The sequence below is a fragment of the Carassius carassius genome, chromosome 43, assembly GCF_963082965.1.
Source record: "Carassius carassius chromosome 43, fCarCar2.1, whole genome shotgun sequence".
Lineage (NCBI taxonomy): Eukaryota > Metazoa > Chordata > Actinopteri > Cypriniformes > Cyprinidae > Carassius > Carassius carassius.
The window spans coordinates 15,855,737-15,881,873 of NC_081797.1; the positions used below are offsets into that span (position 1 = coordinate 15,855,737).

The window sequence follows — 26,137 nt, forward strand, 5'->3', positions numbered from 1 at the left end:
TGATGCACCAAATGTTTTCTATGGGTGAAAGATCTGGACTGCAGTCTGGCCATTTCAGTACCTGGATCCTTCTTCTACGCAGCCATGATGTTGTAATTGATGTAGTATGTGGTCTGGTATTGTCATGTTGGAAAATACAAGGTCTTCCCTGAAAGAGACGACGTCTAGATAGGAGCATATGTTGTTCTAGAACTTGGATATACCTTTCAGCATTGATAGTGCCTTTTCAGGTGTGTAAGCAGCCCAGGCCACACGCACTCATGCAACCCCATACCATCAGAGATGCAGGCTTCTGAACGGAGTGCTGATAACATCTTGGGTTGTCCTTGTCCTCTTTAGTCCTGATGACATGGCGTCCCAGTTTTCCAAAAAGAACTTCAAATTTTGATTTGTCTGACCACAGAACAGTTTTCCACTTTGCCACAGTCCATTTTAAATTAACCTTGGCCCAGAGAAAACGCCTGCACTTCTGGATCATGTTTAGATATGGCTTCTTTTTTGACCTATAGAGTTTTAGCCGGCAACGGCGAATGGCACGGTGGATTGTGTTCACCGACAATGTTTTCTGGAAGTATTCTTTAGCCCATGTTGTGATTTCCATTACAGTAGCATTCCTGTACTGTATGTGATGCAGTACCGTCTAAGGGCCCGAAGATCACAAGCATCTAGTATGGGTTTCCGACCTTGACCCTTACACACAGAGATTGTTCCAGATTCTCTGAATCTTTGGATAATATTATGTAGTGTAGATGATGTAGTCTGACACTGTAGATGATAATAACTTCAAACTCTTTGCAATTTTTCTCTGAGAAACTCCTTTCTGATATTGCTCCACTATTTTTCGCCGCAGTATTGGGGGAATTTGTGATCCTCTGCCCATCTTGACTTCTGAGACACTGCCACTGACGCTCTTATTATCCCCAATCATGTCCCCAATTGACCGTTGCAAATTGGTCCTACAGCTGTTCCTTATATGTAAATTGAACTTTTACGGCCTCTTATTGCTACCTGTCCCAACTTTTTTGGAATGTGTAGCTCTTATGAAATCTAAAATGAGCTAGTATTTGGCATGACATTTCAAAATGTCTCACTTTCAACATTTGATATGTTATCTATATTCTATTGTGAATAAAATATAAGTTTATGAGATTTGTAAATTATTCCATTCCTTTTCTACTCACAATTATTACAGTGTCCCAACTTTTTTGGAATCGGGTTTGTAAGACCACTGCTTTGCAAACCACATAAATGATGACTTCGTAGAGCATTTGTAAGGAAAATACAGACGGACGAGACCACACACTTCAAATTTAACATCAAACAAAGCATGCGTCACTCACAGCACATCCTGTGCAATGAAGCCCGCGAATGTCCTTGTAATTCGTTTCAACCTTTCCGAACTTTATGAAAGATTTTATGGAAGGTTTGAGTGGTGTATGTGTGTGAGGAATTGGAAGCTAGCAGAAAACGGGTGTTTCTAAAGCAAACTCTGCATTATCGTGCATCTGGTTAACACCTTAGCTCAGAATTGATTCTGAAATTCTGAAAAAAATTCTCAGAAATGCTAAATAACCCAGCCCCAAGGGTTTTATGAAATTACAGTATGTGATATGTTGAGCCATGGTGCTCATGCGGTTGGCATGAGTTTGAGTATGGCTTACGCCATTACCCAGTTTTGTTTTTTCCTTCTTCCTATCATTTCTTTCCAATTATTGTCAATAAAAGTGGGGAAAAGGCTATATGAATCACTAACATGTCCTGATATGGCTTGATGAGACAAGCACGTGTAGTACATATGAATGAACCAAGGCACCAGATGAAAAAACAGGCAAAGAGAGAGCAGGAAATTACAGGGATGAGTCAAATAATGAGCCGCTTTGGTTCAGATTCTACAGATGGTCATAGTGATCTGAATGTTGTGAAGTGAAGCAAGTGATGTCTTAATGCTGAATGGGATTCATGGAAATTCAAGGCCACGTCCTCCTGTGATGAAAGATTGGTCTCTAAATGAAAAATTACATCATCATTTACTCATGTAATTTCAAACCTATATGACTGAACACAGAAAAAAGATATTTTGAAGTTTTAGTTTCCCTATTTTTTTTTTTTTTTTTACGTAATGGGGTCAAAAATAACATTGGGTCACATTGACTTCTATAGGACAAAACAAATGTCATTCAAAAGTTTAGATCAGTAAGATTCTTCAGTAAGATATGATGCTACTAAAAAAGAACATTATTTTGTAGATTTGGTGTAATGAAATGTTCATGGCGGGGTTACCCACACATTGATGTATTTGTGGCGGGCCGCCACAATATCAGAACTGACCGCCCCAAATAGATTTTCCAAAAGGCTTTGACTTCATTGAATGAACATGAGCACGTCATGTTTCAAAATCAAAAACCAGTGTGGGTGTTTTTATATCACTGATTTCAGAAGGAAACCGACTGTATTTACTAAATTTTCAATTTCATTTTCATTTAATCTTGCATGTAATGCTTGATAAGACAGCGTTTGTGAGCTCAGCGCTGCTTTGCAGCCATTACCGGGGAAACCTCTCTTACTCCCGCTCTTAAAGCGCCTCCTCTCATGGCAGAAAATGAATTTGCATATACCTGTATATGTATATATGGGAGCAGGGGAGTGCTGCCACAAATAGAGGGTAAGGCTGTGGGAAACACTGCATGGGGTTTAAGTTTCAAAAAACACATTTTCCACATACTGTACATTATTGTTTCTCTATGCCCCGCCTTTCTGAAACGCGTAGATTTTTACAAAGCTGATCGTTCTGAAAAGCGAGGTGTGCTCTGATTGACCAGCTATCCAGTGCATTGTGATTGGCCAAATACCTCAAGTGTGTGAAGAAAATGTTGTGCCCCTTAGCATACTTTGATGCTGTGTCCCTGTGTGACGAGACAAAACCAATAAAACCCATTACAAACGAGGCATTTGTTGCATCCAGTGGGGACATAATTACTGATTATGACTTCTACTGTCTTTTTATGTATTGCATTGCGCCGCGTAAACATTAAACTAGAGCTGAAACAACGAATCGATTTAATCGATTAAAATCGATTATTAAAATAGTTGTCAACTAATTTAGTCATCGATTCGTTGCTAAATAACTTTTATTTGCCGTAAGCGGCTCATTTCGTGCATATTTCAAATCTGCGGTGACCAAAGTGTGGCAGTAATGAGCCACCGGAGGTTTTACTCAGCCAGTACAACAGGAGAAGTAGCGAATAGCCAATAGCTGGCCTTGTTTTATGTCACGTGCTTCCCGAACAGCGTCTCTGCAGCCATGTCATTCAGCGTGATGTGGGAGTACTTTACATTGAGCCTTTAAAAAAGAAGAGTAACCTGTAAACTCTGCACTACTGCACTGTTTAAGGGGACGTTCACATATCGCGTCTTTTGCGCTCTCAAGTTCGTTATTTCCAACACCGCACCGCATCGAGTTAAAAACATTTAATTTTTTTCTGAATGCCGCAACCGCACCGCGGGTCATGTGACAAGAACTAACCAATCAGCTTCATCCTTTCCCGTAACAACGTTAAAAGCTCAGTCAAGATGAAAGGAACAGCTGATCATAGTTGTATATGGATTTCCATTTTGAAATAAATTTAGTAGCAGAGCTACTGCAAGCGATTTTTTGAGCTGCAAATCCATTTATCCTTTGCTGAAATTTCCGCTTCTTCAAGGAGAGAGCACGTCATGGTTGCTTAGCAAAGGCAGACGCCTCAGGGGCGCTTCTGCCCGAGCGCTTGGGAAAGGAGGAGAAAGTGGCGCGCCTAGCGTTTTTAGGCGCGATTTGTGAACGGCCCCTAAGACTTTCATTTGTGCAGATTCTCCAGTACAATGTTGTTTGCAAATGTTTAGTCGTAAAAGCTGATAACATTGCTTTTTAACAGTTAACATTTAAAGCTTTACAAACATGTTCTGTGATCAGTTTGTCGTTTACCAGTTCAAAATTCAGTCGTGCAGCCTAATTATGACTGAATGAGAGAGGTAAATGTAGATATTTGAAATGCACTTATTTTCTAAGTATTCACTGCTCTTTTTCACACAGCAGGTTTTTTGTGTGTGTCCTATTTTTTTTCTGGACAACCTTCTGATGGATTTTACTTTAAATTGTGAGTTCCATTCAGGTTTCATGCCATTGGCACTTTTTTTGAAGGATTGTTTACAATTTCACAGCAAAAGCTATAAAGCTGTTTCCCAGTAAATAATAAAATACAATGCACTGCAATTTTATTCTGTTTTATCCTTATTCTTCGTGAAAATATGTTCTGAAAGATTCCTTAATAAGCTTTGTTCAGGATGTTAAACTACTTTAGGAGCTCTAAGGACTGCCATGGTGAAAACATTATTTGAAATCTCCTTGTGAAATTTGTATAATAGAGTATAGTTCAGTGTTCTGATTGCAGAAGAGTTCGACAAAGGATTACTAACACAATAAAACAACTCCAGGTGTATTTTTTAAGAGGATATGACAGTGCAAAATGGTTACAATCTCTTAAATCTATGCTGAATGATAAAGACCATTTATTAATAATTTACTTGGGGAAAAAATGGAAAAAACTAAAATATAAGTACATAAACCGATTAATCGATTAATCGTAAAAATAATCGACAGATTAATCGATTATCAAAATAATCGTTAGTTGCAGCCCTACATTAAACCATCTCTGCATTTGTGATTGGAGAAATGACAAACAACAAGCCTACTCTACACTGCTCAAAACTTGCGTTTGAATCATCAGTGGCAAATCCTTTACATATGAAAACGTACTTACAGTCTGTGAGTCTGCAATATTTGTCAGAATACCGGCATTGTAGGCTACTCTCCCAGATAATGGTCCTGGTCCTCCATAAAATGCGTTGCACACATCTGTTATAAATACAACTTAACAACTGATGTTTGGTCATGTCCTCTTTTGGAATGCCAAACGAAGTAGATTCACTTCACAACGAAACACAATCGTCTCCCTGAATTGGCGGCGCCAACAACACTACAGCGAGATTCAAAGTTACGCCGCCTTTCTTTGCGTGAACATTTGAGCCGTGTTATGCAAATATTTCCTACATCGTAAAGTAGATGTAGGGGCATGTTTAAATGAGGCGTTTTAGGAGGGCTTGGACAAGTTTTATAAAGAATATCTCTTTGGTTTGAGACTTTAGTCTTTGCAACTTTAGGGATCTTATCTATTCACAAACAGCTTGTTACACTCCAAATCGCATCATATGACCTAAAGGAGTCTCTTTCTTATACTCATCAAGGCTATATTTATTTGATCAAAAATACAGAAAAAAATGATATTGTCAAAATATAATTGCAATTTAAAATACAGGTTTTCTATTTTAATGTACTTTAAAATATAATTAATTCCTGTGATCCAAAGCTGAATTTTCAGCATCATTACTTCAGTCTTCAGTGTTGCATCATCTTTCAGAAATCATTCTAATATGCTGATTAAATATCAATGTCGGAAACAGTTTTGCTGCTTTATTTTATTTTGTATTTTTTTTGGAACCTTTGTTACTTTTTTTTCAGGATATTTTTTTGATGAATAAAAAGTTAAAAGAGCAGCATTTATTCAAAATAAAAATATAAGAATATGTCTTCACTATAATTTTTTATCGATTTACCACATCCTTGCTGAAAAAAAGTATTAATTTCTTTAAAAAAGAAAGAAAAAAAATTACCAACCCCAAAGTTTTAAAGAGTAGTGTATATTGTTACAAAATTATTATATTTAAAATAAATTGTTCTTTTTATTCATCAAAGAATCCTGAAAAAGTATCACAGGTTCCAAAAAACACAAAACAAATAAAAAGAATTAGCTGTTTCTGATAATAAATCAGCATATCAGAGTGTTTTCTGAAGAATCATGTGACACTGGAGACTAGAGTAATATTGTTGAAATTCAGCTTTGCCTCACATGAATAAATTACATTTTAAAGTATATTAAAATTGAAAACTGTTATTTTAAATTGCAATAATATTGCACAAAATTTTAAAAGAATCTGTATTTTTGATCAAATAGATACAGCCTTGATGAGCATAGAAAAAGAAACATTAGAAACCTACTTTTCCCAAACTTTTGATCTTCTGCAGAAGATCTTTTTGGATAAATGTTCCCTTAAATAACCGTAAGTTATTTATTTACATGCGTAAAGATTTCCTCATTCCGAGCTCAGATCATCATGTCCAGTTTCACATTCAAATTCACCTGTGCTCTGTGGAAACCCATCAGTTGAAAGCAGCATTATGTCTAGTGCATACCAGAGCAGCTAGGTAATGCAGATGATCACTGTGATACGGAGCTCTTGTGTTAGTGTGTTTGAGAGGGAGCGTGCTGTAGATCGCCCTCATTGTCTTTCCATATCTCCATCTCCCTCAAAATATCCTGTTTGTCTTTCCAAGCTAAAGTTCACTCAGACCATACCCAAATAGATGGATTGTTTTCATTTGACGAAAAAATGATATAGAAGAACAAGCCCTATGATCATCCCTCTATTTATTCGACCTTCGTCAATCTTACCTTTGATATCGCCCTTCCTTTGTTGCGGTGCCAATGTTTATAATAAAAGTGAGTCTCACAAAGATAGGCCTTGTTTAACGCAAACGTCACAGCCTCTCATTGCTAGCAGCTGGCCGGCAATGTTTACAAATCACAGCTGGAGGTTCTTGGGTCCGTCTTCCGTCAAAGCCGTTCAGAATTCTTGCTCCAATTCCGAGCGCAAACGCTTCCAGATTGTTGCTCTACAGGGCCTGACTCTCATACCAACCAGGGCATGAGAAAATGGTTTGGGAGAGCACATAGACACACATTCGCACACAGTGTGATCATTAGCAAAGGTTCAGAAGTTTGTGACTCAGCCCTTTTAGATGTTCGGAGAGGGATGGTTATTTGGACATCTGGCGGAACTTCTATTAAACGCATTAAGGAAAATTCGTAAGAATTAGAAAACAATATCTGCTGTAGTACTAACTGTCAGTCATGTGTAAACAGTAAACAGAATGCTCATAGCAACACATGTTGAATAGTTTAGACTTAACAGAAGACATATTTGTACGAGCTGACACTGCCGACCAATTCTAGATGAATCATAGCCATAGACGTCATACACCTGGACAAGCCTTGGAAGAGTCGATCACCGTTTGATACATTTTGTACACAAAAATGACAAGAGCTGATTGATTTTGCTAGACATAATCTGGCTTTTAGCACGTCCAATCTGATTGACTGTCTTTCTGCAATTTCCTGGATGTTTGTGACAGTTTGCTGGGGGAAAAAGTTCTGCTGTTTCAGTACGCACTTCTAAACAACACTTGTTTTTATTAAACAGTATTAATTGTACAAAGGGTTAAGTTACAGCTACATGCACATTTTAATGTTAAAAAAATCTGTATGTTATTGTAAACAAACAATAACAACATATTTGAAGCAGTTTAGAGGCTTTGACTGGAATGGATGGTGTCATTATTGCATTTTATGGACTAATTAAAATATATATACATTGTATTACTAAAATGTTATATACTACACTGTTAATTTTACTTTCAATTTTATGATTTGTTTTTGATGTGTTTATCTTATTTCTATATTTTCTATGATTTTTGTTTGTTAGTTATGGGGGGTATATTTTTTTATTTTTTTATTTTTATTTTTTTGAGTTTGTTCTGTTTGGTTAAGTGTTTTTGTTTGTTTGTTTGTTTTTTATTTTTACGATTTAAAATAACGGTTTTCTATTTTAATGTTTAATCATTGCTATTTATGTCAAAGTTGAATTTTCATCAACATCAGAAATCATTGTGATATGCTGATGTGCTGCTCAATAAATATTTATTTTCATCTTTTAAAAGGTAACCTATGTTGCATTTTTTTATAAGATTCTTTATTAATAGAAAGTGCAAAAGAACAGCATTTATTTGAAAGAAAGTTTTGTATCATAGTTTTGTATTCTTTATTTGACTTGAAGACTTAAAGGTGCAGTATGTAAGTTTTTGACTCTACTTAATAACACATTCTACATAACAATACCATAATATGTTTGCAGATATTTAACAAACAAGTTAACATATTTGTTTATCCGAAATCAATGCTACAGTCATTCTCCTTTTGAAAATGTGCATTTCAGGCCAGAATTTAATTCACCGTCAAGTGCGCTGGTTCCTGTTGGTGTCGTCAATCTGGCAACCAGCGTGTGTCAAGTCTGAGGACGGGCCGGTTGGAAAACTCTCTCCAATATTTAGAATTTGGACTGCAATACCTAGTGGGGTTGAGCAATGTCTTCAAATTTGGCATCGGATGATGTCTAAAGTGAAACGATGAACGATGACATCGGCGGGTGCGAGTGGAGGGTTTTGTGTTGTGGGGGATTGGGGGAGGTGTGCCCGAAGTGTGAATCCTTATAATGGAAAACAACTAATGATTCCTAACACCGTGTCTACTAGGGGTGTGCACGGATAGTCGAACATTAGAATTAGGGCTGGGATAAACTATTATTTTTTAAACGATTAATCTAGCGATAATTTTTTCGATGCATCGATTAATCTAACGATTAATTTTTCAGACCGATTTGATTTTGATTATCTCCCCATTAATTGACTACTAACAATTTATACATGTTGATTTACATATCTGAATGAAAAAAAAACATCAATTCCTTAACATTGCAATATATGTTTATTGCTCTTAAAATTACAAAATAAAAGACTGACTAAGAATGCATTACTTTGCACTTGTATAGAGATAGCATTCAATAAAACCTTGAAACCTTGAAAACACATAGCTTACTGAAACAAGCTTACTGAACACATAGGGCCTAGCTTACTGAAAAAAAGAAGTTCTTTCAGATGAAAATAACAACAACTTGATGTCTAGTATTCAATAAAAAAGGTCACCCAAAATACTTGTTTAGAGCAATTGAAAGAATACAGTATGTAAATGTAAACTTGAGGGCTTTAAGCTAATACAGAGAGTGCTTTTACAAAAAAAAAAAAAAAAAAAATATTAACAGGGGGAGCCAGCAGCCTGTCATGGAGAAAAAAAATCTCTGAATGCTCCACGTGAAACTTTGGCGTTCCGCCCTTTTTCTATCGTGTCTAATGATTTTGGGTAATATGCACAAGGGATGGAGAGAGCAAGAAGCGCTCATGTAGTTTGAAGACTGTGAGTGCGCGAGCGCGCGTGAAACTTTGGTGTTTCGCCCTTTTTCTATCGTGTTTAATGATTTTGATTAATATGCACAAGGGAGGGAGAAAGCAAGAAGCGCTCGTGTTGTTTGAAGACTGTGAGTGCGCGCGCAGCTGGGGCTCTCTCTCGTATGCGCCCTGTCACTGTCACTCACCGATCAAATAAGGCTTTGACAGCCGCCAAAAAAAAAGATCAATGCAGAAAAACCCCTGGATTGGTTATATAACGTTGGACAGAATGTTGATCCGGCCATCGCGTATATTCAGCGCACATAAGGTGAACATTTTGCAAACGTTTTTTAGAGAAATAAAAACAGGTCGACGAATCGACGCGCATATTTTGCGTCGACGTATTTTTTGCGTCGACGTCATCGATGACCTCGACGCGTTGTCCCAGCCCTAATTAGAATATTCATTCTGCTCTAATTATTCGATAAATAAAAATGAAAAAAATTCACAATAAAACCTAATTTGGTCACTTTCTGTGATTCTCCACGGCATATTTGAAGATTTATGCAAGCAAAAAATAATTAATTAATGAATAAGGGGGCGTTCACATATCGCCCTGAAAAAACATGTGGAAAACGCTAGGCACGCCGCTTTCTTTCTTTCCTTTTCGCTCCTGAGGCGTCTGCCGTTGCTAAGCAACAATGACGCGCTCTCTCAATGAAGATGCGGAAATTTCAGCAAAGGATAAATGGATTTGCAGCACAAAAAAAAATTGCTTTCAGTAGCTCTGCTACTAAATTTATTTCAAAATGGCAATCCATATACAGCTATGATCAGCTGTTCCTTCATCTTGGCTGAGCTTTCAACGTTGTTAAGGGAAAGGATGAAGCTGAATGTTTAGATCTTGTCACATGACCCGCGGTGCGCTTGCGGCATTCTGAAAAGTTGAGATGTTTTTAACTCGATGCGGTGCGGACGCGCCTGGTAAAAACGAGCGCGTCGCACTGCGTCGCTTCCATTATGACCGCGCATACCGCGCGCCTACATTGGAAATAACGAACTTGAGCGCGCAAAAGACGCAATATGTAAACGGCCCCTAAGAACTGCAGTCTTCTACAGTACTTCAAATATGCCGTGGAGAATCACAGAAAGTGACCGAATTCAAGAACATTGTTGCGGCATCTCTCAAGCAACGAATAAACACCGCTAACTTGGAGAATGCAGTGAAAACTCCTCTTCTCGCGTCTGCCCTAGACCCATGGCACAAACATCTCAGGTTTCTCGATGAAACTTTTTTGTACATTATCAGAACATTTTCCTTGATGCGAGTGGTGCGGATGCAGTCGCCGCCACCAACGATGAAGAGGATGCAATGCCCACTCGTCGGAAAAGGCTGAGCCAGTTCTTCAGTGATGATAACAGAGAGTCCAGGTGAGACGAGTGGGAACAGTTCTTGCTGGAGCCATGTATTCCACCAGATGAGGATCCTATTCAGTGGTGAAACGAAAACACGAAGCGCTCCACAAAACTTATTCGCTTAGCACACCGTTATTTGTGAGTCCCGTCAACGTCTGTGCCGTCAGAGCGCCTTTTCTCCGTGGTCGGCCTTATTGTTAACAGACTAAGAAGCCGACTTTCCCCCGATCATGTTTACATGCCCGTATTTCTTAACAAGAACATGTAAAACAATAGAAAAAAAGCAAAAAAGATTTGCTGACAGTTTCAAAGTGTAGGCTACGTTCTACAATAGCCTAATTGCTGCAGGCTGCTGTAAGTTTTTTCTTTGTTCACTTTTTATTTTTTTTTTTGCTTTTAATCTGTACTTTTGTTTGTTTGCACGCATTGTTAAAGGTTTTCAGTTACAAAACACGATGTGTAATGTTCAAGCTTATTGTAAGCTTGTTCAAAATGACGGAAACAATAAATGTTGCTGAAAAATAACATCTGTCTCATTAAACGTAATTTAAATAAACGAATATTCGAATATTCGTTTTTTGTGAGCTCAAATATTCGAATGTGATATTTGCGTAAAAAGCCCATCCCTAGTGTCTACACTGGATGCTAGCGGCACGACAAAATACTATAGAACCACTGATCTATAATAGAGATTCATTATATATATAGATCAGTCAAGAGAATTCAGTGTAATCATTGATGCTGTCTACACTGGATGCGGCGTGGCATGACATAACAAAACCCTGACAGTGAACTGCTGCCACGTTCTGTTTATGATATGCTGACAAGAAATTTAAATGATTTTCAATGGTCCCTTTGTTGTGTCCAGTGTAGACGACAGTCTTTAGCTGATGTGGCGCGGCGCCACATGGCAACCCATCCTATGTAGACATAAGGAGGGATGACTGAGGATGATGGGGAATGATTTGCAGATCCTCGGTACCACTGACAAACATATAATTTTGTAAAATGTGTAGTAAGTAATGCTGGTCCATAGTATAAATAGAGTACGTGCGATCGCGACTCTCGAAAGTGATAGTGAAACTAAAAAGTGATTGTGCATACAGAACTAACAAATATCGATACAAGTGTGACTGCAACATATAATAATTGCTGTTATTAATGTTCATCGTCTGGCTGACTACGTCTTGTATTCATTTTTCTGAAAAATCCTGTCATATGCGCACAAACTTACAGTTACCACTTATAAGCTACTACTAAATATTGTAGAAACGTCATTTTCTGTAAAGTTGCTTTGTAATGATAAGTATTGTAAAAAGCGATATACAAATAAACTTGAATTGAATTGAATTCTAAAGGGGGTGGGGGGGTCACGATGCCAGCTCAACATCGTCTAACAGCCATTGGCAATGGACGATGGCATCGTCTGTCGGCCCAACCCTAATACCTATTTCAACCACTTTGTGTCAATCCTAAATACAGCACCTTTAATGCTAGCTTTATTAATATACGTTTCCAACACAAATCAATAAAAGTGATTAGCTATGCATCGTTATAGTAGTTGTAAATAAGATGCAGTGTGGGCCAAACTTTACCTATAGTCAGAAACTTAGATATGCAAAATATGATGAACTCATCGACCTTAATCAAAGTCTTTCCCTGCTGTAATACCTGTTAAGGTGAGAAGAACCAGACGACTGAAAGTACACTCTCCTTCCGACAACACACTCTGTAATGAATTCCGGACTAGTGGCCTATGGGGCTCTGCTCTTTGCTTTTGTTATTACTGCAAATCACCGCACTGCAATCCCTTCCAGATGGCCCCATCTTCTCCCTTGGCCCAATTGAATTGCCAGTTTTTATGACTGCATCCCCAAACATGTTTTCATGCATCTTTTTGTCTACCTCCGAAAAAAAAAAATCTTCTTTTTTTTTGGTAAATACAACAGTATAACTTAATATGGCTGCAGTCGTGGAGAAGCCCTAGCTCTGTTTAGAGAGTATGCCCTCGAGAGGCACTTTAAAGTCCACCGTTAAAAGCAGATGATGCTTAGAAAGCATCATGTCAGATTTCATGTCTGTTGCTGAGGCAGCACTGGCCAGTTAGCTGATCTTGAACTTTCTTCAAGGGTCACCGAGGAGAAGCGTTGTTCTCGAAAAACAGAAGTTAAAATTGTTTTAAAAAGATAGTATTAAATAAATAAAGAATGATGGGATTACAATTATTAGTTTCTACAATTATCAATTTGTGAAAAGTCAGGCTTACAATTGTTCCTGTTATGTCAGAAATTGTATTTTTTATTCTAGTGTGTTTGTAGTGTGTTAATTTCAGTTTCATTTGTTTTGGTATTTAGATTTTAATGTGTGTGGGTTTGTTTTTTTCTTTTCTTTTTTTTTCTTTTTTTTATTGTTGTTATTGTTTTTTGGTTTGGTTTGGTTTCGTCTGGTCTGGTCTGGTCTGGTCCAGATAAGCATTACTACTTTTCCAGTGGGTGCATAAATCAAATGACAAATCAAGTACACTACAGTGAATCTACAAAGCTTTAATAAAATTACAATTAATATCAGGGGAAATCTTCAACAGTTATTTGTCTCATTCTTGCAGTCTGAGTAGGCGTTTCATCAAGACTTAAGAGCTACAAATTAAATATTTGAATCTAAATAGCATAACATTACAGTTATATAAATGGCTGCTTACCTCACCCACCCCTTTGACAATTCCTCTGGCGTCCCTCCACCTCCCCAACTCCACCTTTAGTCTCTATAATTAAATCAAGCCGGGGGGTAGTGTTTAAGGACATAGGCTGAGTTGAGCTTCTCTTACTTCTCCAGTGTAGACAGCAAATCAAATCTTTTTGCAGTTTATCATTCTTAAAGATTTGAACATTTGAACCTCTTGTTAAACCTACATATGTATGGAATCTTCTTCGACAGAATTGATCAAGATATTCACAATTATATCTGTGGACCTTTATTATCATAGTGGCTTGTATGTAACCACCTTGGAATTACCCAGAATACCCTAGAAACCAACTAGCAATGCCTTAGCAACCACTTAGAACACCTTAGCAACCACATAACATTTAGATTTAAAACAGTACATTTTACCATATTTAAATCCATTCCCTATATTTTTCGACACAGACAGTTGAAAAGTGCACAGGGCTTTGGTTAATTCTTATATGACTGTGGTGGTTCCTGGTTTCCTAGTGTCCCCCAGGAGTCAATTATTACTGCATGTAGAGAGTCACATGCTGTTTAGGGGTTGAACAGTGTGAGAGGTGGAATGCTTTGAGCCTGGCTGGAAGTTCGGTAAGAAATGAGAGGTATTTTGCAGCGTCTGTCATGAAAGGCCAGAAGGAGAAATGGGAGTGCCCAGTCTGGGGCTTCTGGGATTTTGTAGACGAGAGATTAAGGGGGCAGGTGGTATGTCAATTTGCTTGCCTTCTCACAGTATTTAGCTTTCTCCATCTTGAAGACTCAGTGTCATATATGAGCCATAGATTTGCGGTCATGTGCATTGTGCATGCCAGTACATTAGCAAGGTCAGACGATTGTTCTCACAATCAGAGAATGTGAGCAAAGTGGAGCGGCAACAATTTCCCCTCCGCGCTCCAAACATTTAATAATCACTTCGCTCCAGGTTCACCATTTGCCGCTCCTCGCTCCACTGATCAGAAACACCTCTCTGCGGATAAATTATTTGACTATGCTTGAAAAATCTAAGTTATGTTCAGAAATTAATTTAAGCGAAAAATGACTGCATAATATTAGTGGAATAGTTTTAACATGGTTTATTGGAACACTACAATTAGCAATGTAGCAGCACATTAGTTTAGAACTGAGATTAACAAACTTTACATCTTAAAACATGCTTTAACCTCCCACACTCATCCATCGCCATTTTAACCTTTGTATGTGACCCACATATCTGTCAAGTTAACTAATTACGTTTAATGCATGAGTTGGCATAATTTGTGCTGAAGGGTCAATGATGTATAAGAGTGCCTGTAAAAAAAAAAAAAAAAAAAAAAAAAAAAAAAAAATTATATATATGTGTGTGTGTTTATATATATATATATATATATAAACTTTTACAATATTTTTAAAGATAAAAACTATAGATTTTTGCATTTTTATTATTATTTTTTTTTTTACAGGTATTCATTTTTAGAGGAGACATTAAACTATCAAAAATACTGTTTAAAAACCGTTACGTCTATGGAATGTGCCCATAAAACAATGAAACCCAATGTGTGTGTGGTCTCTGTGGGACTTCTCATCTGGTCCAGAATACCTCTGAATGTCCCTTGTGTGCCCTACTAGGAATGAAAGGACTATATACAGAGCTATTTTCCCTACTTATTATTGCCTGTATGTGTGTGTGCACACAGATTCACTCTTGGTGACTGAGTGAGTAGACAGTGTGGAGCTCGTTCACAAGTCCATTATCAAAAAAAGATTAGTCCTCTCTCTCTTCTGTTAAAGTATTCCTTGCGCTGGTGAGATACTATCAGACAGACACATCTCACTTCATACTAGACTAAATCACTTCAGCTGGACTGTTTGACTGTGATTTCTGGGCTCTTTATAATGGTTTCTTTGATTTGAGAGTAGTTCTCCTCTATTTGGTCTGAGTTTCTGATTTTTATTTTAGTTTGATAATGATTTTAAAGTACTTTGTCAAGCGGGGTCTTTTACTACAGCAGTACCCATATTCTGGTGTACTCCACCCTGTGAGGCCTCAGAGAAACAAAACAATTTTCTTCAAATTTGATGCATATAAGAATCTGATACCGGTGAGATGGCAGTTTGATTTTGGTTATGAGATCATTGTTATCTGATATTAATTGTAAGTCTGATCTCTTTTCTGCGCTCTGTTACGAGTAAGTTCTCGGTTATTAATCTGATCTGCGTTATGTGTCTATGTTACAAATCAAATCTCTGGTACGAATCTGATCTCAGTTATGAGTCCGATCTCTTCTCTAAATCTGATCTCTCTTATAGATTTGATCTCATCCAAGTCTGACTTTTCTATGAGTCAAATGTCTAGTATGAGTCTGATCTCTGGTATGAGTCAAATCTCTTATGCAATCCTGATCTCAATTATGAGTCTGATCTCAGTTAAGAGCTGGACCTCTGTTATGAATTCAGTCTCATGTCAGTTACAGATCAGATCACTGCTCTGATTTCTGTTGCAAATCTGATCTGTTACAGTTCAAATCTCTGGTATAAATCTGATCTGTTGTGAGTCTGATGTCTGGTACGAGTCAAACCTCTGATACGATTTAGATCTCAGTTATGAGTCAAATCTCTAATATAATTCTGAAGTTTCAAGAACGATCTCTACTCTGAATCTGATCTCTGTTGCAGATCTGATCGCTGCTTTGAGTCTGATCTGTTGGGAGTCACATCTGTGATACTAGTTAAGTCTCTTTTAAAAATCTTATCTCAGTTACAAACAAATCTCTAGTGTAAATATTGTGTCTGATCTGTTACAAATTAAATCTCTGGTACAAATCAGATCTGAGTTACGAGTCAGATCTCTGCACTGAATCTGATTTTTGTTGCAGATCTGATCTTATCTTAGTCTGATTTGTTACAAGTCAAATTTCTATGAGGCTGATCTCTGGTATGGGTCTAAAATCTCTTCTACAATCCTGATCTCAGATATGAGTCTTACCACAGTTACGAGTTGTATCTTTGTTATGAATGAAATCACTGATGCAAATCTCATGTCAGATCTTTGCTCTGAATCTGATTTATGTTGCAAATCTGATTTTTCATTTGAGCGTTATCTGTTACGGGTCAAATAATTACTGGTATAATTTGATCTCAGTTGTAAGTCTTGATACTTGAATATAATTTTGATCTCAGAAATCTCAGCATATGCTGGTTAGGTATGTTTTGAAGCATGACAGCTGGTTTGAGCTGGTTTAAGCTGGTCTTTATTTGGTCATGTGCTGGTTTAAGTTGGTCCTGAGCGGGTTATAAATTGGTTATTGAGCATTTTAAACCAGCTGCCATGCATCAAAACATACCTAACCAGCATATGCTGTTTTTTTTTTTTTTTTTCGACAGGGTCTGATTTCGGATCTGATCACTTCTTTGAGTCTGATCTGTTGGGAGTCAAATCTCTGGTATTTATCTGATCTGTTGCGAGTCTGATATAATTAAATTTCTTATACAAATCGGACCTTAGTTCAAAACAAATCTCAGGTAAAAATCTCAAGTCAGTTACAAGTCTGATTTCTGCAGATCTGATCTCTGGTATGAATCTGATCTCAGTTAATACTCATGTTTCTACTCTTATATCTGTCGCCAATCTGATTTCGGCTCTGAGTTTAATGGTTATGAATCTGATCTTGTGATTTGCTGATCACAAGATCAAACACTACCATAATTCACAAATATTCTGTTTGATTTTGGCCTCGCTATAACCACTTTACCTGATTTTTAAAACTGAAAGGTTTCTCTCTTGTGCCAAGATTACATTTCATAGCAGTGATATTTGGTAGAGGTTGAGTGATCTTAGGCTAAACACCCAGTTGACAGTAGAATCTTTTCCACTGCTCAGTATTTAAAGGGCTACTAATGTAATAATTACATTATAGACGTCTCTTGGAAGTAAGAAGCTCATATTGTAAGCCTACACAAAGCTCTGATCTTCCTCTCTTATCTTCAATGGCAGGCATATTTCATTAATCAAAGCTAGAATTGAACTCAACTGCAAATCGCTTGTGTTCAAATTTACTTCTGCTCCAGTTAATCCAGATTAAAACATTCTTTGATGTAGTGGTGTAGACCTCAAAGAATTAACGGGTGTTTTTCATTGCAGAGAATTGACAAAATTTTTCTTTCGGTCTCTACAGGTGTGCTAGTGGGTGCTCCCATTCGAGCAGCAGTCACAATGGTGTCCCTGTCGCTGAAGATTTGTGTGCGACAGTGCAATGTGGTCAAGACCATGCAGTTTGAGCCCTCAACTCCGGTTTACGACGCCTGTAGGATTATTAGAGAGCGAGTTCCAGAGGCCCAAAGTGGACAAGGTAAGATTTGCAGAATATTCCACTAGGCTTCCCACCATTTTAAGCTCTTCTTTGAGACTACAACTCCCCCCTTTGTGATGTTATCAAAACATTTCTGTTTGTCTGAACATCACAATCAGCCAGACATAACACTGGCTCAATCAGTGATGTGTTTGGGGGCGGGACTATCTTTTTGTTCAACCAGTGGTAGATGGGGGAGTGTTCTGGAAAGTTTTCGCAAGTCTTTTTGAAATTCAGTTTAGTGTCGTTAGAAGTTAAAATTGTACGCTTGACTTTTTAACTAGCCTTGATTACCAACTGAAAAGACAAGAAAATTTATAGGCACAAGAAGTTATTACATTTTTAATAAACATTTTTATTTTATTGGAATAAAATGTACTGAATTATTCAAGTTTAAGTTAATTTTGGATTCATATTTACAATTTCATAATGATCACATCATGTGTATTCAAATTGCCACATTTTGTCACATTTTCTGAGGAAAACTCTGGAATTACTTGGAATGGATTTAAATATGGTACAATGTGTTAGAGAAAACAAGAATACTACATTTTTTGCAGGTGATTGTATTATCAAAATATTCCTTAAACACACTTGGGGCATGGGGAACTTTTTATGTTCAGTCTAAATTTAGTAAAAATCTGCAGAGCTTGACAGAACTTTGGATTCGGGTTGTGTTTATACCAGCCTCTTCACATCAGTAGATGTTTCTGTATCCAATATGTCAAAACTTGGGCGGTAAAGTGTTACACTACAGTATGTGCAACCTCAGCTGATGACCAGTTCTGCTTCAGAGTGAGTTTGATGGATAGGTGCACTCTTTCTCTTTCCATCTCCACTCAAGTCATCAAAGGGCCACAGAGTCAAGCATTAATGTTCTGTGCTCACTAGAGCTTGCAAAATGGACTCCTGTGCGCTATCAGCTCAACAGGAGTCATCACTTCGGGATGAGTCTGCAGCTCAGCCACTCAAGCTACAGTTATATGAATGTTTTGCCATGCGATACACATGATTGCTGCCCTCAATGAATTGGACTCATTTTATAAATGTCAATTGTTTTTTAGGAACAAAGACAAACTGCTTTGTGGTTTAATGAAGAGTCTGCTATTTATTACTAGCGTATTTGTAGACGTAACCAGATCTCTTTGATTTAGCATCTGCTTCCATGTGGCAAGTTGTTGTTTAATTCTGAAAAAACGTATTGCAGCATCGGATTACGGGCTCTTCCTGTCCGATGATGACCCCAGGAAAGGAATCTGGTTGGAATCAGGGCGCACCCTTGATTACTACATGCTGCGGAATGGGGTAAATCACATTATTTGACTTCTCTGTATTCTCTTCAGACTTTGGTAAGTTTATTTTTCCATTGTGATTCTAAGCTTAATTTCAGCATTTATTCTCATTATGTACAGGACATCCTGGAGTACAAGAAAAAACAGAGACCCCAGAAAATCAAAATGCTGGATGGAACCATCAAAACCATAATGGTGGATGACTCCAAAACAGTAGGGGAGCTGTTAGTCACCATCTGCAGTAGGATAGGTGGGTCCTTCTTTTATTCTGTAAAGTTTGGCATAAATATTGGGCTTACATTTTTTTTAATAATAAATATTGGGTTTACAATTTACACGGGGGTATTCCAGAAAGCAGGTTATGTGACATACCTGGGTATGTTTAAGAGTAATCGGATAAACTCCGCTTTCTGTTACAAAAACAGAGATAACTTTCAGGGTATGTAAGTAGTCATAGAAACTTATTCTCTGGACATAACCTGGTCCGTAGAAGGTTCTGTTTCAGGGTTGGTTCACTTCTGCACTGTCAGCACATGCTTGACCTACTGACGAGACTCCAGTGGGTTTGACAACCAGTGGCAGCCGTAGACACAGCTTCCCCAAAACGTTGAGGTGAAAATGAGGACGATTTTAATATTAATAAAATTCACAATTCATTTCAGTTCATTTCTCAGAATGGATATATTTTTGTTTGTAATTTCACAGTTACCAATACCATTACGTGAAAGCGCTGCTTTTCTATCGCGAATGTGCTGAATCTGCTGATGTAATTACAACCACTAAGTGATCGAGAAGGGGAGGGGTAGGCTGGGGGAGAGATGAGCTCTCGTGCTTATGCCACTGGTGACAACGTGTTAACTTAAGTAATTAGCTATGAAAAAACAATGTGATTTTAAAATATTTTAACACAGTTAATGCACTGTCCCAGCCCCCAGATCTGTACATCATCTTATACTTCATACAGTTGACTGTTGACAAATAAGATGCAGGGCAACAACTCCATAAATGCAGTTATGCCATAAAATTAAAGATATTGGTGCTAAAAATCCCCCTGTATGAGTTTTTATCTCATATTTATATCATGCGATATCACATGAGCAGCGAGAGCAGTGGTCTATTACATGAGTGCTGATTTTGTCCCGAATATCATGACTTTTATGTGATTTTATACAACAGTTCAGTAAATAAGAAGTTGATATTGTTATATTTTAAACTAAAATATTGTGTTTTTAGGTTTTTGCTCAGTTTTGCATAGAAGATATTACCTAAAGCCGCAGCAGAATTGTTGCGCATCTCCGAGCAACACAGCAGTGTTTAGTGTCTGAATGAATCGGCGTTTTGAATGAATCGTGTGAAGCAATGATTCAAAGCCTCATTCATAGAGAGCCATTTACTTAATTCCTGAATGAATCAGCCATTTGAACTGATCAAATGGAGACATTTACCGCCACCTGCAGGCAGATTTATTTTCTTAAGAGTATCATTTCATAAAAAAATGTAATTTAATATAAAATAGATTAAAGGATAGTTCACCCCCAAAATTTAAATTCTGTCATCATTTACTCACCCTCATGTTGTTTCAAACCTTTATTTTGTGGATCATAACAAAGCTGTTTTAGTTACAAATGACTTACTGAAATAAATACTGAGATGTTTCTCAAATTATCTTCTTTAATGTTCCATAGTTTACATTAGGCCTGGCACTGTGAGCCTAAATGTTTATGTAATGAATTGTTGAATCAAATAAAAATGTTCTTTCTAAAGCTACAATTTGCAAAGTCTGTTTGATACTTTCTCATTTAACACAAAAACGTTAAATGCTTTAAATAATCTTTTGTTTGTATTTTCAGTCAAGTGTATTTTGCAATTAATTAGGGGTGTGCGATTAGTACGATTTTTGATCGTGGGTGATGAAAATGTCTCCACGATCTGCTTTTGAAGAAATATCATAGTATCGTACAATAGCGCACATTCTATCAGCTGCAGTTCTAGCGCCTCCGTCATTGACTGTACTGTATACTGTACAACCTGTATTAATTTTTTTCTTGTGCTGAACACAAAAGAAGATATTTTGAAGAATGTGGGTAACCAAACAGTTGCTGGTCCACATTGAAATTGATAGTAGCGAAAAAATACTCTGGAAATCACTGTGAACCAGCAACTATTTGGTTTTCCACATTCCTCAAAATATGAGCCTTGTCTGTGAAACCGGGGGATAGTGTTTTATTTTTTAATTTGTTCATTCAATTTCTTGAATGGTCCTGCTAAATACACCTATTGTACCTGAAAATAAAGCAGTTTGTTTTATTTGTATATTATGTGTAGTTGGAATGTGTATCTTTGTCATTCTTTTATCTTTGTTTTAAAAAAATAAGAACAAAGATTTTTATCTTCGTCCTCTTTGGCCTTTTTGTGTTACCTTGAAAGGCTTTGTCTTTACAATAGGGAAATTAGTTTGGCTGTAATGCTCAGACAACTTGCTAAATAGTTAAACCAACATGACAAAGAATTGAGATAAAATTGGGAATTGTGATATTTCTAAAAAAGATTGTGATATTATATTATTCCATATCGCCCAGCCCTAGATTAAAAACTGTAAAACTAACAGCCCTAATATATAGATATAATATATAGATTATTATTAGTACTGGCATATATAATAGTTATGTGTAAATTATAAAACACTTATAACAAGTTAATTTTTACTTTATTATTTTTATTTCATTTTATGTTATCTCACACATCAAACCAACAATATAATTATTATTCTCAAGGATTAATGATTTAATGTGGAAAAAAAAGAAAAATTATTGCAAAACCACTAGTTAGGTGGAACCAAGTTGGCAAATGTACAAAGAAGCAGCATGGCACGGTTTTTCTTAGCGTCCATTTCCATAGCGACTTGTCGATTCATCGGTCTGTTGAGAATGTCTTGTGTGTTAACCAGGAACTTACTCTGGGTTGAATGAACTTACTCCTGGATGTGTTTTTGGAACCAGCATACCTCAAATAAGCAGCGTTTGGGTTAATCAAACGAGAGTTCAGGGTTTAGGAGATGGAAAGTTAACCTTGGTTTCTGGAATACACCCCTGCTGATACAATGAATGTTTTTAAAAAATGCTGTGTATAGTAAGAGTAACATTGTCGATCATCAGCCGATATTGGAGTTTTTCTTTATTTATTATGTTTCACTTAACTTAAATTAACTTAAAACCTAACTAACTTAACTTTAAACTTAGTTTAATTAACTTAAAGGTCTGTATTTGGTAATGTTGTATTAGGTGTTTATTTGTGTATGTTAATTGTATCTATTTTCACATTTGGATCAGTTAAATCATTAATATTATTTATTTATTTATTTTACATTTATGTAATCTATTGCAAATAAAAATAAATATACACTTTTCATACTGTATATTATAATGTTGTGGTGCCTGAATTCACTTGTAATATTTAGAATGATCGATTTTATTGTTTATAACTGAGACAAAATAGTATACAATTTGAATATTTGCCATTTATCGTTATCTGCCAGGATTTGAAATATCGGTACACCACTAGTAACAATTAAACAAAATATCTTTAATATTGTTCTCATTATGTCCAATATTGGATTTATGACTTTTAAGAATCACATAAAAAATGACTTTACATGGTCCTTTTCAGTTTAAATAGCCAGTTTAAGTGACAGTGTGATACTGTCTTAAAGCTTAAAGCATAATAAGCCTTATCCTCCTCATTTATATTTCATTTAATTCAATTCTTACTATTTTCCTGAATGATTTACAGCCGAGCTATTTTCATAAATTCATGTAAGCTGAATGATATTTATTTAGTTTCATACAAAACATGTGCTAGAGAGTTTAAAAGACTGACAGATCGAGAGTGCTGATTGTCTCATACTCCACAGGAATCACTAATTATGAGGAGTACTCACTGATCCAAGAGCAGGTGGAGGAGAAGCGTGAGGATGGGATGGGAACGCTGAAGAAAGACAGAACCCTCCTGCGAGACGAGAGGAAGATGGAGAAGCTGAAAGCCAAACTTCACACAGATGATGATTGTGAGACTCCTGGCAACTGTGAAAATAAAACATTAGCAAACAAACGCCCCGCCAGATTCACCCACACTGAGAGATTATTTTACAGGCTTGAAATTTTACACAGTCCAGATTTTTAATGGCATAATAGCTGGTCTCATAGACCCCCTTAGGATATGCTCACTGGATTTGAACTGTGTTGTTAATATACGATTAAAAAAAACTTTTTATTGCTAATGCTAACATGGTCAAATGTTGCATTCCCAGTGAACTGGCTGGACCACAGTCGAACATTTCGGGAGCAGGGTGTAGAGGAGAGCGAGATATTACTTCTACGAAGGAAGTTCTTCTATTCTGACCAGAATGTAGACTCTCGTGATCCTGTCCAGCTCAACCTTCTCTACGTACAGGTAAAAGCTCAGTTTTGATCCCTTTCTGTGCCCTTTTTTTCTATTTCAGACCACATACTGACTAGATGCGTCAAGTTTTTGCCAAAAAGCTAAATATGCCACAAACCATTAAGGTCACAGCCGATCAGATCATATAAAATATACAGTTATCTGGAGCAGGATTTTTGACCAAAGATATTTCACTGTGGGCGGAGCTAGTCAACATCACGTCTACATTTGAGATTTTATCCAAAGCAACTTACAATTAGGGGATACATAAAGCAATTCTTCTTAAAGAGGCAAACAGACACAGGAAGTGATATAATTGTAATTCCAAGTTTTAGGCATTGTTCAAATAAGTACAAGCTAGAAGAAGGAATAAAAAAAATGTATATATATATTTATATATACATATATACAATTATTAGTTTTTTTTTTTTGTTTTTTTTTAATGATGAAATCAAGTAGCTCATTCCACCAGCCAGGAATTGTGAACGAGAATGTTCTGGAAAATAATTTTCAGCCTCTCTGTGATGGTACCATGAGGTGTCACTCACTAGCGGATCTCAGACTTCTGGAGGGGATGTAGATTTGAAGTAGTGATAGGAAGTAGGAGCTTGCTGTTCTTTATGCAAGCATCAATGTCTTGAACTTGATGCGAGCCACAACCGGTAGCCAGTGCAAGGAGATAAAGAGAGGTGTAACATGGGCTCTTTTGGGCTCGTTGAAGACCAGTCTTGCCGCTGTATTCTGAATAATTTTAGAGGTTTGATTGTGCTTGATGGAAGTCCAGCCAGAAGAGCATTGAAGTAGCACAGCCCAGAAATGACAAGGGCCTGGACAAGAAGTTGTGCAGCATGCTCCGTTAGAAAGGGCCTGACCTTTCTGATGTTGTGCAATGCAAACCTGCAAGATCGAGCAGTCTTTGGGTTTGGGAATGGGTTTCATTTGCTGAGATTTAGAGTGACAGCGTCTTGACCTGAAGTATTTTGCCCTGATGCCCTGTGTAATTATTGATAATTATGCTTGATCTTAACAATAATAATCAATATTATTGACTTTTCATTCTCTTTTACTGCCATTCTATCTGTCCTCTATCTGTCTTTTTGGCTGGTTTAACTGTATTGCACCAGCCAAAACCTCTTCGTCACCACCTGCTCTAACAATTAATTTCTCAGAGCCACTGTGGCACAGAAATTTAGGTGTTCGATGGTTTTATGAAAGCAGCGAAATAGTGACACAGCTCTTATGAATGAATTATTGCTTAGCCCAGAAGGCAATGCGCATATCTTCACAGTTGCTGATTTGTTGATTGTCTTTTCCACCACCGTAGGCAGTATGGATTACTTTTCCCTCACATCTCTTCCTAATTAGCCAATATTTTCAGAATCTTCTAGTTTTTCAGATCGCAATAAATGTGAAATGCCTGAAAGCACAGAGAATCAAAATCATAAGTATCTATGTGGGAATTTAGACCAATGGGATACCACTGGGGGCGGAGCTAAACAGCATAGCACAACATATTTTGATGGTTAGTGTACCACAGTAAAAATATTTTTGTTTTTGTAATCTCCTGTGGTTATGCCTAGTGTATCTTAACACTTGTAAAAAAAAATGAATATAACAATAAGTGAATAAGCACAACTGATAAAACCTTTTTTTTTTTTTTTTGATTTTGCTTTTTTTTTATATCTTTTGATATTTCATTGCATCATGCAGAGTTTACACATTTTTATACCTTGTGCAGGAGCTTTTTTGGTAATGTATAGGTTTTTTTTTTTTATTATAATGGATGTGAAAAAACTCACAACAAATTTGATGTTTGTTGTATATCTGTGTGGGAATTTGTACCGATGAGTTTTAGTTGTTTTGGGGGGCAGTGCAATAAAAATTTTAGGGCTGGGAAGAATAGCACGTTAATTTTGATGTTTAGGCTAGTGCAATAAAAATGATCACAATTAAAGAAGCATTTTTTGTAGCACTTCCTGAAGCTATGATATGTTTGATGAAATGTTTTTCATGACTTCTTGTAGCTAGCATTAAAACACGCTAGGGTTGGGGGGTTACAACTTTTACAGACACTATTGAAATTATTGCTTGAAATTTTATTACATTATACTTTTACACCTTCTCCTAATTAGGCACTTTTTTGCATTATTTATTTATTTTTTTTTCAGGTTACGAAGTGAAAAAATAACAGATCATATTTTTATGAGCCAATGAGGTTTCATTGTGGGTGGAGCTAACCAGCATGATGCAACTAAAATAATAGAGCTGGTAAAAGAGCATGTTAATTTTGTTGGATGGTAAGTTTAATGTGATCTGAAAACATTTATTGCAAAACACTACCGATAAAACTTTTTTTAACAAGGAAACCAGAAAATGAATCGTAATATTTTTTTCCGTCATGCTAAGTTTGCACATGATCTTACATGTGATGTTGGCACACATTCACACAAGCATATTTCGTTCTCTCTCTGGTTTGAGTCAAAAGGATTTGTGTCACAAAGTGGCCAGTGGGTCTTCATGCATTATGTTTATGTATGAAATGTGTGCATGAGTAGTGCAGTGTGAATGTGTGTGTCCGCTCAAGGAGCTCTGCACTAGTTTCCCTTGAGGCCGTGAGCTGTTGTAGCAGACGGGCCGCAGTACTCTGACCGGCCTCTGGAGCACACGGCTCGCTGCAGATGCATTAGTGTGTCTGCCTGAGGATTTCAGAGCAACTTCCTACTGACAAACATGCACATACTCTGTCACCTGCACTTAATAACTTACATAAGATGATGGATAAGCACTTTTTTGTA

General features: G+C 36.9%; 1 protein-coding gene across 2 annotated transcripts in view; it reads left to right on the top strand.

Moving 5' to 3' along the window:
* The window catches only part of tln2b (talin 2b), a 130,217-nt gene that overhangs the window by 15,361 nt on the left and 88,719 nt on the right, over positions 1–26,137 (top strand). For both annotated transcript variants that reach the window (XM_059536992.1, XM_059536993.1), the window contains exons 2-6: positions 17,440–17,613; positions 18,821–18,918; positions 19,026–19,155; positions 22,816–22,968; positions 23,212–23,354. In XM_059536992.1, the coding sequence (XP_059392975.1) occupies positions 17,478–17,613; positions 18,821–18,918; positions 19,026–19,155; positions 22,816–22,968; positions 23,212–23,354 (660 nt within the window). In that variant the 5' untranslated portion in view covers positions 17,440–17,477. The remainder of the gene's footprint in view (positions 1–17,439; positions 17,614–18,820; positions 18,919–19,025; positions 19,156–22,815; positions 22,969–23,211; positions 23,355–26,137) is intronic.